General features: G+C 27.2%; 1 protein-coding gene across 2 annotated transcripts in view; it reads right to left on the bottom strand.

The window, feature by feature from the left end:
* The window catches only part of LOC113554936, a 248,619-nt gene that overhangs the window by 43,346 nt on the left and 186,621 nt on the right, over positions 1 to 18,652 (bottom strand). For both annotated transcript variants that reach the window (XM_026959038.1, XM_026959036.1), the window contains one exon: positions 13,521 to 13,796. In XM_026959038.1, coding sequence (XP_026814839.1) covers positions 13,521 to 13,796 — 276 coding nt within the window. The remainder of the gene's footprint in view (positions 1 to 13,520; positions 13,797 to 18,652) is intronic.

An 18,652-nucleotide genomic window follows, 5' to 3' on the forward strand; every position in this document is an offset into this window, starting at 1 on the left:
TAATTTGTTATTTATGAATGTATGATATCGCCTTTACATTAATGTTATAAAATTTGGCTCAATATTATTGTTTAATTTCATGTACTATTATAGACAAATAATTTGATTTGGCAATTATGATTGAATTACAAGTATAGAATTATAACACAATTGAGTTGATTTATATAGTGTTTTTGATATTTTGATTGCTCTTGCACTTGACCAAATAAAGCTATTATTGTTATACATATTAAGTTTTGTAAAATAAATGTAACTTATTGAGCCAATAATGGGCCTAATGACTATTGCATTTTATCAATATATTTAATATACTAATAAGGAAAAAAATAACCTATGGATTGAAATTGGTAACCGTTTTTTTTTTTTTTTAACAAAAATTGATAACCTATAGCCATTTACCATTATTTTATCAATATTTTTTAATTCCAGTTATCGTTTGCCTGTTATTATAATAGTTTATTCGTATATATAAATCCTTGTAAAAACATAAAATAATTTAATCTATTAAAAACCATTCTCCAACTACTGTATGAATCAGATTTTTTTTTGAAAAAATAAATTATAAAAACTTGATTCTTATAATGCTATAATACATTTTTAAATCTTAGGAGTTTTTACTCTATTATTGTAATATTAGTTGATATACCTAGGCACTTTTATATTCCATTATATATATATATATATATATTTTATATCGTAAGTTATTGATCGTATATTGTACGTATGGAAAATTAATAATTAGTTAATTTAAAAATACATGTATTTATTATATATAACTTGTCTATTTATATGAATAGATTTTTCGAAATTCTATAACGTAAAATGTAGTCTGATAAAGTTGTTATAATTATTGTTCTTAAATAGTTCACATTATTACAGTATATTGTATTTAATGCTTTTAATTTTTAATAGATATATATTTAATAAAATATTCAATCTATTTATTATTATTTATTAGAATATGATGAATACGGTTCTAACAATAATTATATTTATTACCTATTTTATTATTGATAATTTAAAGTACAATTATTTTTTGAATACTTTATAATTTTATTTAGAAATATAGTTTTTAATGGTTGCCATAAACCTAAAATATTTAGTAACGGTTATCGCAAAAATCTGTAATTTAAACTATTGTACTAATAATTGGCTATAACTTAAGATAGGTTAAGAAACTGGTAACAGATAACTGAGCACTTTGATAACGGTTTTAAGCCCTGTAATAATCAGTATGTGAATATATTTATTTTTATAGAAAAGAAACAACTGAATATCAATTTAATTAATTATAAACCAACTATAATAATAGAGCTTTAAACTCTAAAAAGAAATTATTACATTTTGAGAAGATTAAAAAAGTTTATTTTAATATACATAGATATTTAAAAATTCTAAAAATATAAGAAACCAGATAAAACTAAAAGTTTATATTTTTGCATAAAATATAATTTAGACTTGGCATAAAAGAAATAAAAATCATGATATTAACAATAAAATACATTGGTTAATGCTAACTATATAATTGCAAAATGTTTAAAAAAATAACTTAAATAATAATTAGGTATAAAGAATATTATGATCAGTTAACTGAGTTGTAATTATAGGGTTTTTGATGTTAAGTATATTATTATGTATTGGTGTAGATTGTATATTAGATAGGGGAGATATAATGCCATAAAAAACGAGTGTGTAGTGTACACCACACACGGGCCACAGACCTCATACTATAATGCAGGGCCTCAACAAAATGTATAAATCGATCACACAAGACCTCTAGATTTTGGTTTGTACACAGGCCTCAAGTAATATAGTATCTCTTGGAGATAACCAACAATTTTTTTCGTTCAAAACGTCTGAAAATGTAATAATACACATTACACAAGGTTTCTCGTGTTAGTTATTGTTCTTAAAACAATTTATTTAAATTATCAAATACATATCCACAATTTTGTTTTTGTAGAATTTTTAAATTTTTATAAAATTGAATATTTATTTTAAAGGAAACAGACGGTATTTTCCGATATTTTATTTGTTTTATTTAAATACTATTGATCACGGAATCTTGAAACTGTTCACTAATATACATATTATAAGAATTTTCTATGTAATTAAATTTTCAAAATGTTAAAATTAGTTTGAACAGCTTGTACCACGAACTTATTTATGATACGACGAAATTAACTAATAAGTTTTTTTTTTAAAACAATCAATAAACACATGCATTTCAGTGCTCTACTCAATAACAAGGTACCTAGTTTCATATTTGATTTTGATAGGGCTTTTATGGATTATAAATATATATGGTATGGCCATAGACAATATACATAATATATGATAAGTATTATATGCATATGTGTTCGACACATAATAACCAATCATAATAAATAGAATGTCATCGCTCATCGTTTACCGCAAATAGCAAATATGCATAACATAGAGTAATATAACATAGTATATTACAAACTTTATATTAGTATACAGGTAATATTCTATGATGCGAAAGTGTAAACTAGATATTGCCATTAAGAGACAGATATTTTGAAACGTACTGCATGTTTAACAATAATATGATAAAATAAATGTTATTGTAGTCGTACAGTTTATAAAACAGAGAATTCAATATTTAATAAAAGTATTTTAAAAACAAGGCTCGTGGTGGGCATAGGATACGAAACCAGATACGCCATCACAGTACAATCATTATTATGATTTTATTCAAAATATAATCGATAAAAAAGAAACTATAGTGATAATTTATATTTTATAACAAAATATAATATCATAACTAATTAAAAACGAACTGTTAAAATCATATAGAAATAAATCAATGTTTTCTATTATCAATTTAAGGATTAAAATGTATTTATAAATGAATAAGTTAACAAGTTTGTTGTAACAGGTTGTTGTTCGCAAGCTTTGTTACAAATCATACGTTATTTACATACAATACTCTGTATGTAAGTATAATGATCTAACGATATGATTATGATACTGCTGGTTGGAAAATATAATATTATTATATTGTATATAATTAATAGGTCGATTATTTATTGTGTTCAATGTGCCACTAATACAATGTGACATTGTGATATGATGCCTTTATGGCTGTATAATGTAGAGGCTGTGGGAAATAACCTCTAATTGCTGGTTTCAAAGGGCGAACAATGCTACATATTAAAATACTATTGATCGGTTGCTCAAGAGAACGACGACACACAATAATATTATACATTTATACCTGTCTGCGAAGCGTATACAATTTCGGCGGTGCCTAAGCACAGACACAAGTGTTTTCGCGTGTTTGTATAATATACATATGTACCTACATTATTTATGATGTGACGTCAATGCGACTTACTCGTCGAGTAATAATAATAATAACTTCTAAATTAATACACAGAAAAAAATATTTGACGTTCATAAAAATATATTATTTGCAGCGAATCTATTTTATTTTTATTTTTTGGTGGTAAAACGTAACATTTTATGTTAGGATAAATGTAAATAAAAATTTAAATTTAGAAGTCGCAGCATATTTTATATTAAACGTAATATTGTAGTACAAAAATATGTACTGAATACGTATTCAGTAACGTTTCGTTAGAAAAAATTCACGCACAGACGTATAAAATATCAATAATTGAGTTGTAGAAATTGTATATATGTCAGCCGATAAATAGGAAATTTTTCATAAATTTTTTGACACAGACAATTTTCAGTGTTATTATATTCAGAGTATAAACATATTTTACAAATCTATTATGTACGTTAAAAATCTCTTATATAATTTAGCTAACACAGATATATATTTAAATCAATTGTTTTATTAGTTAATAACCGATATATAATTAATAAATAATTCCCATTGCTTAATAAACCGTCTAAACCGTATAGGTTTTTGAGTATTGACCATTAATATTCTTAAAATATTTTATTAACATTGACGTTTATTTGGTAAATGATTTGATTACAGATAAGAAGGAATATAATTTAAATACTTCAATTTTTATATAGCACCAAAAATAAACTATGATTAAGAAAAGTAAAACAAGTTTATTCGTATTTTTATTTAGCAATAAGTACTTACCTACGTGACTTATGAAAATAGCGTATAATGACGGTCGCGAACTTACAAATTTCAAAGCCGTTATATTTTCAAGATTATTTTTGAGAATTCTAGGCTATAATATAATATTATGAAAGTTTAAAGACGTTATTTAATTTTATAGTTTGTCGATAGTTTTTTTTTATTTTATTTTATTTTTTTATAAAGATTGAGTTTGTTTGTAAAACTCAAAACCGGGGATTTAAAAGGAATTTAATTTTTAACTCTAGTCGAGGGTTTCGTTTGTTCGTTTTCCACAGCGAAACAATACTCAACGCGTGCGATGTTGATACAGAATTTTCCGGACAGCTAAAAGAATGAGTCCTGACCGAAATTGCGAATATAAGAACAATGGAAAGTTCATGGGCGTTTTTACGAGAAGTTTCAAAATAAATCACCCAACACAGTCGTGGGATGAAATCTTTCGTAGTGCGACCGAGGTCGCATAATATCACAGACTCGTGATAATGTTTGCTTTCGTGGACCACCGCTGTAATAATATTATTACGGCGTTCAAAATATGTTCAATCATTATTATCGAAACGATTTGTGTCAATACCTCGACGGTCAGGCAGGACGTCACGCAAGTATTTTGCGAAATCAAATAAAACTTATCGAAAGGTCTGGCGAATGTTAATAATAATAATAATAATAATAAATACGTCGTAAAAAGGGTTTAATGCGCACATGTTATTAAATTATCAGCAGATGATAGTGTGAGAGAGAGAGCGTGTTACGAGATTGATTTGCTGTACACATTTAATAGGGCCGAATTGTCGCAGAGTGGTAAAATACACATATGTTTGTGTACGATCAGTTGGTCATAAAATGAGAGTGGACGTGAAATTGACGGACGACACGTATGCTTGCTGTGACCCTTAAAAAACTTATTTAGACTATTCGATCGTAAAAGCTCGGTTGCAAAAAGTGTCATTATCATTATGGTTATGGGTATAAAATTATACGTGAGTTCATTCGCCATTTTCAATAAATTTCATCTACAAATAATATGTTATAATGCAATTAGAGATAAGTGCACACGAGTGATATTATTATTGGACTCTTCGATATCCTTGGATAAATATAAATGTAATCAATTTCTGTTATGTTGGAAATCAGTATAGTACGCGTATACCCCATGGACCATTAGATCTATAAGTTTATTATTGTGATCCCCCGACAAGGAACTGTACAATTTTTTATTTTACAAATTTATTTTGATCAAGTATGCATTCGGTATTATATACGACATCGTGGGTGTGATTGTATACATAATTTAATAATATAAATAAATTATATAATACATTCTGTACCAACACATCGAGTGTTAGAAACTTTATAAATGACCTTCTTAATATTATTATTATTATTATTATTATTATTATGGTGGCAACGACAACGACCATTCGACGATATGAAAGACCTGAAAGCACATAACACTTAACGTCGTGCGATGTCGTCGCCAGTTCCTTTCGACATTACGAGTGGCGTTCTTCCTTGAAACCCTTCGTCGCACATTGTTGTTGAAGAAATGTCGCAATAATTAATTCATTAAGTTCCCAAATAGTTCTCTGGAATTTCTTTGCGCAACGCGCACTACTATACTATTTAATAATTATTATATACGAGTTTGGCGTATGTGCTTAAAAAGTTGACAGCAAAGGTTTGTTCAAGCATTCACGACTTGGCATCTTTGTAAAACAATATTATAATATGTTATTGGTGGAGTGATAACTAAATGTCTCGTTGTCGTTTACCACTCAATCATTTTTTTCGGATTCGGATCTTTTGAAATATAAAATAATATTATAACTGTAAGTGTCATTTACTGTTTTATTATTAAATCAGATTAAATTATTTTTTAGTTTAATAATATTCACAACAACAATAAATGTATTGTATTGATAATATAAAAGTACAATTATGTACATATGTATTAAAAATAAAAAAACATATGTGATCCCCATAGTTAGTTAGGACACAAAATAAATTAAATTCATACAAAATAATTTCATTTCACTCGGGTGAGTATGTACAAAAGCAAACACGTTAATACTGTAGCAGCATGCTGTATTTACTACGAATTGGCTGTCAAGTGTTGTACACAAATGATAAAAAAAATATAATACATTTTTGTTTTACAAGTACAGCACTCACACATAAATACACACACACACACACATTAGATAATCTAAAAAACGACGTACACTTTTGGTTTGTTAAAATTAAACACTTTAACCTTTTAAGTTATTAATAGGTGATTTAACCTAACAAATTGAGTTTATGGATTGTTAAATTTAAATAAATTATATAACACATTAAAACGATAATAATGAGAGTGATAAATTTTAAAATAAAATATGTATTAAAAGATAATATATTAATATACACCTATTATCTGCGTTCCTGAGAAAATTGTATTAATGAAAATGACTCACGAAACTATTTATTCATGAATATATTTATATATGTAATATAATGATTACTGGTAAAGTCGACTATAAAATAAAGAAAAAAAATTCATCATACAACATGTAATTTCACAATGTAAAATTAATATTATATTTTTATTTTATAAAAAGGAATTCTTTTGATGTCTGCTAATCAATTTATTTTTGATTTCTTGATTTCAAAGAAAAAATATTAACTGTCAAATTTATTACGAATCATTGTAATGCTCGAAATCAAATAAAATAAAATAAAATTGCAAGCCTACGGACTTGAAGGCATTTGTCATCAGTTAGAACTGATACAAATTTCAAATTAGTACAATAATTTACAAAAATTAATTTAAAACTAAAAATTCATTTAATTAATAATATACGCGTTCATATTATAATTATTATTTATTAATGTTTTATAATCATTGTTTTTAATAATAATAAAAAAAATTATTTGTTTTTACTTGTAGGACTAAACAATAAGTCTTAAACTAATCTATCTATTAAACTCGTCTTTCTTAAGATAGAAGAAGTTCTCTCCAACATTATATTTAACAAACTAATTAAGATTCATTAGTAAATTTATTTATTTGATATTTAAAACGAATTAATTCAAAACAAAGATACATTTATAACTTTTATTTATACTTTTATTTTTATCTTTGTCGAAATACCTTCAAACTTACATAACTATTATAGTAATTATTATACTTTTTTGTTATCATATTTTAGAAAGTATTTCTAAACAAAGGTTGATTTCTGATTATGTATTATAATATAAGTATTAGATTGTGTTTAATTTGTATTCGATGTTCAACGTATTATTTTCTCGTAGATTTAAGTACCTATCTATATAGTATATACATATTATACATTATATATATACTTATCACATTTTAATACACATTAATAAATATAAATCGTACCTAAGTCTATCTTAATACCACCCACTTAAAGAACTATCATAATGTAGGAGTGTTTTCCTAAACTAATGAGTTACTAAATATCAAAAAGAATTTAAATTCATTCAATGGAAACAATATTAAATTTTTTTATCACAAATACGGTAGTAGGTGTTCCTTTTTCGTTTGATTCGAAGTAGCTAAACTTTGTCTTTAAACCTAATATACGTAAAAATGTAATAATATATATATATATTACATTTCTAAGAAATTTAATCGGAGAAGTGGTGATATAGAGCTATTATATATGCTCGAGTAAGATTAAGTAAGTTAATTTACTATTTCTATATCAAAAATGTCACGTAAAATACATTGCTATACGTTTTATTTATTTAAAATCATAAATTATATAATAATAAATGCTATAAAGTCGGATAGTATTATTTAAATGTCTACATAGTTCAATAATGTATATTATGTTAAAATTATATAAATATAAATTCACAATTATATTTCATTTTTAAATGTATTGAAATATAATTTTAAATTTTTTTCTAATTTAATGAAATTCAAATCATTCAAATTATATTTAGAAACATAATTAGGATAACAGTAAATTCTTATATGATTCTCACAGTTTTTGTAATGTAGCATTTAAACATGACTACATTCTATAGATATTAAGTGCAATATACATTTGTATAATATTATTAAAATAAATATCAACAAGGTACTGACATTTTTATCAGAATGATATAATTAATTATTGAATTGATATAATAACATATACTGTTATGAATAGTAAAGTAATTATATGATAATATATAGTATATGTCATACCTACAAGTTGATTAACTGTTATTGTATTGCCCGTATTACTTGATATTATTTCATTATTATATCATAACTAATTCTCAAGCTAAGTAAATTGCTTATTTTCATTTTTTTTCAACTTGTCAAGTTAATGTAAGTTAAATAAAAGTTAAAAGTTACTATTCCATTTTAATTTGTAAAAGTTAAAAGCAAAATAAAATGAAGTAACTTAACTTAATTAAAAATTAGTATTTCTTTGTTATTGAATATCTAAAATTCACGTCAAAGCACAATAAGTATATTTGATAAAAATATATCATAAAATAGTACATTATAGGAGTTAATAACAGAAAAGAAGGCCATTCAAAAATAGACCCTACTAAGTATTATTAGAGGTTATTCATTTTTAAAAGATCACGGCACCAACATGGCAACTCTTGAAACGTCAAAATGAGTTATATAGTAGTGTTATATTTTTGAGGGATTAACAAATGATATGTTTGCGTAAGTTCAGTTGCGTAATTTGGGAAAAATATTAGGGGCAGCAAAAATTACTTAGGATGTATATTATGTATAATATTATATTAAATACTGGTACGTGATAAACGATAACAATACGACGTCATAAAAGTTCAAATCTAAAAATAAATAAATGTTATTGTAGTGAATTGTAATCAGTTATATTTTCATTGTTAAAGTATTCATAAAATATAATTTCATTTTTATCATTGTTTAACAGATTCTTTTTTTTCATAATTAACTAATAACTAACCTATTTGATTTTTTTAACGAAAAACTATAAATATGGAAATTTAAAAGGTTGCAAATTAATACTTTTGGTAACCTCTCGATTGCGTCTCTGGGTAGCTTAGATTTTTATTTTCTATAGAGTGTCTATACATTTATATTATTTTGTATAGTTACATTATTTTATTGATATACATAAATAGTGAAATCGATACGTCAATAGTTCCATACTATTTAGTATTTAAAATACATATAATAATTATAAATGATAATAATATGTAAAAAACATAATATATTTTAAATCTATTGGGTTTATGTTAAAAACAAAATTAAATTAACGATACTGTAAAATTAATTAACTGATTAGTAATGGTATACATTATACGATTAGAATACATTTTTTATAGTCATTAAGTAAGAAGTTACTTTTTAAATAAAGTAACTCGTCATGAAAATTAGTTAAAACTAAAAGTAACTTAACTGTAACTTTTTAACTTTTTAATGCTCAGCCATGATAATTCTGATTACAAAACATATATGAGTACAAAATAAAGTTGATGGACATTTCTAAAAGTGAACAAATTTAAACGTACTAAGTGATTAAAATACTTGTATATATATATTATTATTCGAGTTCGATAAAGTTCAAAGTCTTTCGAAGAAGCTTTTTGTTTTACAATTCTAATATACCCTAGAGATATTTTGAAAGTGTTTGCCTTAAATAATGTTCGTGAATAAGTTACATTCCAACTACCAACTTGATGTGTATAAACTATATACACGTATGTGTACTCGTAGCATGTCAGAATTAACACACTTAGTATAGTTGCTGAATGTCATTGGTGTTAAGTCAATTTTCTGATTGCTAGGTCTCCGATTATAGGGTGGCTACAAAAATGTAATCAATAATGAGCTTAATAACACTCAGTTACAATATTTCCTAATCCAATCCATAAGATTATTTTCATAAAGATCATAACACAAATCAGTAGACATACGTAATCTCAATCATAGTTATAGGACAGTTTTATTCGAGAATTAGCAATATCTCAGCGTTAAGTGTACCGAATTAAATTAATAACCAAGTTAATAATAAAAGTTACTTTTAATTTCAAACCAAGTTTGGCGTCGCATCACTCTCGCGATTACGGTTGCCATATGTTGCACACATGCCATTTATTTACCTATAAAGGGTTTTTAGTACATACAATTATCTAACACACTAGACATTTGTTAAACACTCTACTCCATTAATCTGACTTTATCACTTAAAACAATCATAATCAATTTTATAAAATATTATGTACACCTATCCCCTCTGATTTAATAGAGGTGCACGGAAATCAAAGAGAAGTACCAGCGTTAGTATAGTTAAGATAAAATACGATAATTTTGAAATTCGTTTTATTAACTTCTTCAAATTCATATACTTTATATTAAAACTGAAAAAAAATTGTGAAACCTACAAAATAATGTGCGTGCGTGCACATACACACATTAAAATAAAATTATAATTTACACTTTTTGTATAATATAATATTATAATTTTACAGTTTAGGTTATAACAAATATTTAAATGAATTGTTGATAATATTTTGTCGACTGTCATAGGCTCATACGTGTTGCTTATTGGTTACATAATTGTTTGTATAATAGGTTAGCCAATAAGAATTTTTTTTGTTGAAATTATAAATTAATAGAGCTGATAGTAATTTAATATTGATAACACCGATGTACAACACACGTTATTATTACTACTAAGTCCATTTTTGTATCTTTACTTTTTAGGTGTGTCACTTTAACATTTTCGCTTAAAACTATGTTTATTTCGTTGTTCAAATTCTGAACAATATGTTCCAACCACGTTAACCGTATGATAGACAAGTTTTTATTTTAGTTAATGTAAATGTATTTTGTTTTCCAATTATTGGCTATTCTTTATAAAAATAGAGCTTGGATTTATATGTATTAAAAAAAAACAATATATGTAAATATGTATGTAATAACAAATCATTTTATATGTGATAATAAAATTAAAATATGAAATATAAAATAGCCTAACTGAAAAAAAAATTAAAAATTGCTTTATAAATTACAAAAAATAAAAATAAAAAATGTAGACACTTGAAATGAAATTATTATGAAATTGAACCTTATTCTTCTTGATCTTGATCTTGATAGCAAGAGATACTATGTATGCTCAAATTGTAAAAGTTAAATGATCTACGGTTTGGTCATAACACAGATTGGTACTTACTAAAGGAGTGCTTAATTTCAACAGAGGTAATGAGTACAAATTACATGTTTGGAATGCCCAAAAGATAACTCAGCCTACAATATTACCCCATCCATTCCGCAATGTATATATCTAATTCATTTTAGGCAGTTTAAACCAGGATTTTTATTTAATATATACATTGTAAATATGTAAGAAAAATGAAATTATTCAGAAATATACAAAAACATGTTCTTATGGCAAAATATCTAAAAATATAGTTCATTTTATTGGAAATCGCTGGAAACTAATTTATAGCACACCTAAATTAATTCATCAAGTCACAGAAAAAATATATATTTACATATAAATCCAAGCCCTATTCATAAGTAATGCAGTTTTGAACAATTTATCGTTAAAAACTAATGATTGGTAAGAAACAAAAAAAAATTATATAACTAGAACATCAGTATAAGAAATATTGATGTATTCTATGCACGTGCTTCTGCCAAACTTGTATTTATAAGAAGAACCGATATGTATTAAAAATAGATGGCGCCGGGTCGCGAGTGCAGGTAACGACGGCGTGGCAAATCGAAATCCGACCCGAAACGCCATAATATATTATATTATAGCTAGCGGAGTTACCCGACCACTAGTGAATATAAATATTATCTTCTATGTTTATATAAATTATACATTATATAATAAACACGCGTTCGCGTCTGCCTACACGGTCATATTTCGTAGGTCGTTAAAGTTTAACGTTTATATATATGAGCGCGGAGGGTCACGAGTGTAGTTACAGTCATCATTATAATAAAATTGTAATATTCCATTGTACAGGTACCGTCGTACACACAGATGATATATAATTATACGCAACGCGGTCGTAACTTAACCCCCTCCGCTGCCGCAGTCGCCGCGAGAACAGTCGCGATGGCGAGTCAAAGGAGCATCGAGTCTCACCATAATATTATGACGTATACACAGTGACGGTATATATAACACGCACTCACGCTGGATTATACGCAAATACACAGTAATAATACGATGTGCGTCGAATATCAATACCTACAAATTCAAATGCGATAATAATATATTATTATTGTTATCGTCACGCCGCCGCCGCCGCCGCCGACTATCCGCGAATAAGTGAATCGTCAAGTCGGTCGACTGCTGTTGTTGCCGCCATCTCTATAATATTACTCTATATTGTACCTGGTGGCAGAAGGACGACGGAAGTACGTCGAGACACATCTATTCGCCTTAAGTTCGGGTGAACATATATAATATGTACGCGTGCGCGGTGTATGTGTGTGTGTGTGTGTGTGTGTGTGTTGGTCTACCCACGCTCAGACACCACAGCAGCGCGCGCGAGGGTCGTGTGGAAAGCGAACTCCGTACGAACGACGACGCCGGCGGCCGAACAAATTGAATTTTGCCGTGTTCGCCGAACGTAACTCTTCGAGTGTAATGACACGGTGGCGGCGAGGGACTTTGAAGTGGCCTCGCGTGACTTAGACAACACCGAGTGACAGCTTTTCGTTAGAGCTTTTTTTCTTCCTATTCTTGTTTTATCATTATTATTATTATTTTATTTTATTATTTCCCGCGTCTATTCATTTCCCACCCTATGTTATCGAAAGACACTCTTTTGCTCTTTGTTTTTGTTTCGTATACCTCTTCGCGAGATATGGTGCTCAAATTCTTTTCTCTTTTTTTTTTTTTTTTTTGTCTCGGTAAAACGATCTGATTCAATAACGGATACTAGGAAAATACCGTAGCACCTCTTATATGATTTCGAGTGAATCGAATTACCCGGAGAAAAAGAAATCATCATCATTCGAACCATGTTATTGAATTTGTATGACATATATAGCTTATTTAACGTACTTTCATTTTGAGTATCACGATTTCATATACGACCGCGGCTACATTCGTATTTGAACATATTATTTTCGTTATTGGTTTAACGTCTATTACGATTAATTATCTAGATTACTTTTTTCATAGTAGATAATTTTAATTTATAAAAAATTTAATATTTTTTTGCGTACCTATAATTAGGTAATACATTATTTAATTAGTTTTGTAAAAAAACCATCTAGAAGTTGCGGAAAATAAAAAAATTAATAGATTTTGATTGTCTAATATCTACCCATGTAAATCGCGGAAGAGTTCAACGCGTCTATGCATTTGTTTTCAATATAAATACAATTAAACGCTTATAACACTACAAGTAATTAATAACTATAACTATTTTCTCTTATATAATTACAAAAAACGCTTACCTCCACACGCCTGCGGTGGCAACGGGAATATTAGCGTCGTAGAGCTTTTCCTTCTGGCCACAGCACAACCTAACGATTGTGGCTTGAAACTGCGAAGTTGTTGCATGAAATCCGAGCACTCCATCAAAGCCACGTCGGCGAAGTGTAAATCACACAGTATGTGATTCTTGAACCTCCTGGCCCGTTTCTGGTTCGGGCCAGTAAGGTTCATTCCACACGAGTTGCAACGCAAACATTCTTCGTGGTAGTGCTTGTTGTCATACAACAAAGAAGTCTCTATTAAGAAAAACAAAAACAACCGAATTAATTTAAGACTTTAATCCGATTAAACTTACATACACGATGGTAAGTATGTATAATGATGGTATATGCGTATAATAGTATATGCATTGTTCTTTTTAATTTTTTTCTTATAATTCTACTCCATTTACGAAGTTACTTCGGTCATAGACTTATGTACAAGGGCGTGGCTTCGCCATATGACAGGTGCGTAAATAGTAAACGTTATTGTTTTAATATTTTAATTATTATTATCTCTATTTATTTGCACTATATTAATTTATATCTTATGTACCTAACGTTAAAAATTGTTCGATTTAGTGAATTATTATCATAGCTAGTGGCTGTCTATATTGAAATCAAGTATATCATTACTATTCATTACAAGTCATCACTCTGTTAAGTGGCCATTATGCCTATCCTGTTTATATAATTCAAAGGTCACCATGACATCATATAGTACTTAGTTTTTGAAGTCTTATTTTAATACAATGTGTATCTTTGTGTATAATTTGGTATACACAATATGTATTTATATCATATTATATTCATTTTACTTTTATTCCATGATCGAAGTTATTAATTTAAAATTTTCATAAAAAACAAATTATTTTAGGAATATATTTCATAGCCACCTATTAAAAGTAATTACTAATTTATGGCTTCGTTCAAAAAGTGTTTACTACAAAAATAAAGCATTTTTCCCTATATTAATTTAGCGATAACAATAACTATAAAAATTATTTTATTTTTTAAAAATGTTCAAATAATGGTTATAAAAGAAAGGAAGAAGCTATATGTTTTTAATTACCAATATATCGAGAAAAAAAAATTATATATATATATAATATAGTTCGTGTTATTCACTATAAATACAAACATTATATATTTTAAGCAGGAATTCCATATAAAACACTTATATTATACATATAATATATATTACTGAAAATAATGTTTAATACATAATTTGCTTTCTAAAAATAAGAATTTTTATTCGAGAACTGTTCAAACATAATTATTGTGTAGTCTATATTTTGAAATAAATGTGTTTTGAAGTACAACAGTTATATAAACGTAATAATAAATAAATAATTTAATAATAATGAATAAAAGCTATAAATTATAATTTAATATAATGTACCTACTATATATATTTTCACACGTAAATTAAAATTTGTGAATATTCCTATATTTATAGATAATAAATAATAAAAAATGTGTGTAAGGTGTCTAGGATGGTTCTAAAATAAGGCTTTAATTAATTAATTTAAAAAAAAAAATCTATATCTCTTTATAGAGAAATTAGTTAGAAAGCTGATTTTTTAAATTTGAATAATATAAATTAACATTGTGACTAAAACGTATTTATAATAATTTATTAATATGTACTTAAGAAGCTTTTCACACGTTTTTAAAACATAGTATTATTTATATTTAAACATAATATTAAATTCATATTTGATGATATTCCTACATTTATTTAACCAAATTTAATGTAACCTAGATTAAATTGATGAAAATAATAGTAGAAAATTAACGTTTTTATATTATAACAGTATAAATTAATAATTATGTCACTGAACATAAGAATAATTTTCGATACACTAGTGTACGATCACGCGCCGTAAATGCATAATAATTATATATAACCGAATAATCGTAAATTGTTACTATGTGAGTGCACACAAACGAGCATTTCGTAGTTTGTCTCATAAAGCTGATCTAATAACATAAACCGTACCGTACACTCTTGATTCTAGACCCTTTAAAATACAACAATCTGTCCTAATTAGTTATACGAATTCCGTGACTTTCGAACGCATCCTGTACAACGAATTTTGCCTAGAGCTGTCCTTCAATTTATTATAACAACGATAGGAGTTTTAACGACATGATAATAATATTCATTTTTTTTTTGTTTGGCTTGGTGAAATAAAATTTCAATAATTATGCGTTTATGTATTTCTAAATAGGATTTTTGAAGTTGTAGTCGTTGTAGAATCCTAATTTACGGACCACAAGATCGGCAGAATTTAAACTAAATTATTGTCGACAAACGAAGTCCACCCGTTATCCGGTGAGAAAAACCACACCACACCAATGTTCAATCAATTTTGATACAATAATATTTAGGGACAAAGAAAAAAAAAAGAAAAAGATTCTGAGCGACAAAAATTTAACTTTTACAGTAATGCGAATTAAATAATTTGAATTCAATGACAAATCATTACAAATAAAAAATTATTGTGGACAAAGTTAGCTTATATTATTAAGAATATCTTATTAAAATATTGTAATTAACTAAAAATGTTGAGTAATATCTATTACAGATTGATTTTCATATATCTAAAAATATGACTTTAATATAATAATAAAAAATGATTTATATCTTAAAAAATATTGAAACTATAGTTTTGAATATTAAAGTTTTTATGAATTTTGGATTACAAAATAATTTGCCATTTTTCATATTCTTATTAATTTCGTATAAATTTGAACTTTAAATGTTAATAAAAATAATTGTGACTATGTACTTGTATTTTTTTTATAGCTCTATAAAAAATAATTAACAAGGAATCTTTTAATACATTTCCACATTTTTACTCTGAAAAATAGTGAGCATTTTTAATTTTGACTACTTAAAGTTAACAACTAGATCCAATTTTATATCGAAAATCACAACCGTAGTTGAAAATCGAAGCATTTTTTTGTGTATACAGACAAAAACAAAAACACGTTATTATAAATTCAGTACATCCATTACCCTGCTCAGAATCTAAAATGTTTGTAAATCTGGTTTTGATATTTCAATTAATTATAATAATAATATTAAAAGAAAAAATGTAAAACAAAATGACGGCTGGAATCCGTCCGGGTCATGATGTCATAATGTACCATGTGCACGTAGATGTGATGGTGAGGGGTGGGATCGAATGATGCACTCTGGTTGACACGTCGGAAATGATGGATTCATTGGATTCTATAACGTGACGAATAAACACACTCACACACGCCAGAGAAGAATATTTTTTATTTATTTATTTTTTTATAAAGATTTTATTTTTCCGAATATAGGAAATTTCGTGGTACAAAAAAATACATTTTCACGCCTAAATACGTGATATTAAATTATAGCTGTGTTGTAGTTTTCTATATGAAACATATGATAGATACATTATAACGAATTGCGATCGAGCAGCATAGCACTTGTGTCGCACCGAAATCGATAATTATTCATCGATACCAAATGTTGACAACATAACGTTATGATATTAATATATGACGTAATATTATGTAATATTATTATCACGATGGCGTAAGTTGGTTTTAATCGTATTATTATTGTGGCGAGGTGGCGAGGTACGCGATGTACTGCAGAATAGGCGATAGTACGATCGATAATCGATCATGTATGGGTACAGTGAACAGAGATTGAAGTAAACATTTATTAGATTCGATTGTAAATTAATTACGTTTTATGGAAAAAATTAAGCGTTGATGGGGACGTAGAAATGGTGATTACTTTTTGCTAAAATAACGTGAAAAAAATAAAGAGTTTTTGCGGAATCCGGCGATTGTTACTGTTTTGTACACTATACATTTATCGAGATTACAATTATTTCAGAACATAGACCGTGAACAGTCGCGTTTCTAAGCGTCTGTTAAGTTGGTGAAAAAAACAGTGAAGTGTTTCTTTACACAAGATATTCTAGTGTAATAATATTACTTATAAATAGTACGCGAACCGTAAATCACGAAAGATGATAATATATCAGAGTTCGCCAACGTGAGATATTACAATATTTTATTAAATCGAGCGCGATTAATGTCACCTTGTTCTTATTGTTATTTATTGGTTTTACTAAAACAATGATTTTATTCGATTTTTAATTAATTTTTTTTTTCTGTCACCTTTATTCGTATAACACTTTTGGGCAGAAGAAACACTCCGAAAGTTTGTACCTAGAAAAAATCATTGACAAACAAGTCAAGTCATTTGGACTTTCGATTCGAATGTTCGGAACCGTTTTTTCAAGTGCAATTAACTTTATCATCGTAGCTCTAAAGTCCAATAAAACTTGCAAATATTATGTCTCATAATTGTGACAACTCGGCTCTCGATATTTCTTATCGAGAAATTGACATAGATATAGGTATATATAATTCACGGATGTGTGCACACGCCATTATCATTTGGCAGCAGTCAAAATAACGTATGCTTTTATCATAATCTAGAATGTGTTACCGACTACGATATTCGACAGTGGCTCAAAGCGAAACCCCACGCGATATAGTGAATAATAATTATATACATTGTAGTTTGTGTTGAGGTAGCGACCAAAATCTCAGGGCGCTATTAAATCTCGTAGCTTAAGGATTTCTCGCTCTACAAGCGTGACACGCGACTATTAATTATTCTCGACAAGGCTATATAATATCGAACTCTATTTATAGACAGACATAACGTACGATCGTAGTGCCAGCGTTTTCCACTATCATCTTACTTACATTATGGATAATATGCATAACACCCCAACTCTTATTCGAAACCTGTTTCACTTTTAACGGCTCAAAAAGGTTCTAAAAATAATAATAATATATTATTATACATGTTGATGCCTGTATATATTATGTTTAATTTTCTTCTGTGCGCCTAAGCGATATTACTTTAATCTTTTTTATTCTAATATGCTTTATTGTGTAAAATGTATTGTCTGTCCATTGGACATTTCACACAGTTCTGAATTTTGTAATATGACATTTCTCTTTGCTCGTTGTAATTATGTGTCACGTGATCAAAATAAAAAAAAATTGAACAGGTCTGCAGCATATTTATCGTAATTATATCGAAT

The sequence above is a fragment of the Rhopalosiphum maidis genome, chromosome 2 (assembly GCF_003676215.2).
Source record: "Rhopalosiphum maidis isolate BTI-1 chromosome 2, ASM367621v3, whole genome shotgun sequence".
Lineage (NCBI taxonomy): Eukaryota > Metazoa > Arthropoda > Insecta > Hemiptera > Aphididae > Rhopalosiphum > Rhopalosiphum maidis.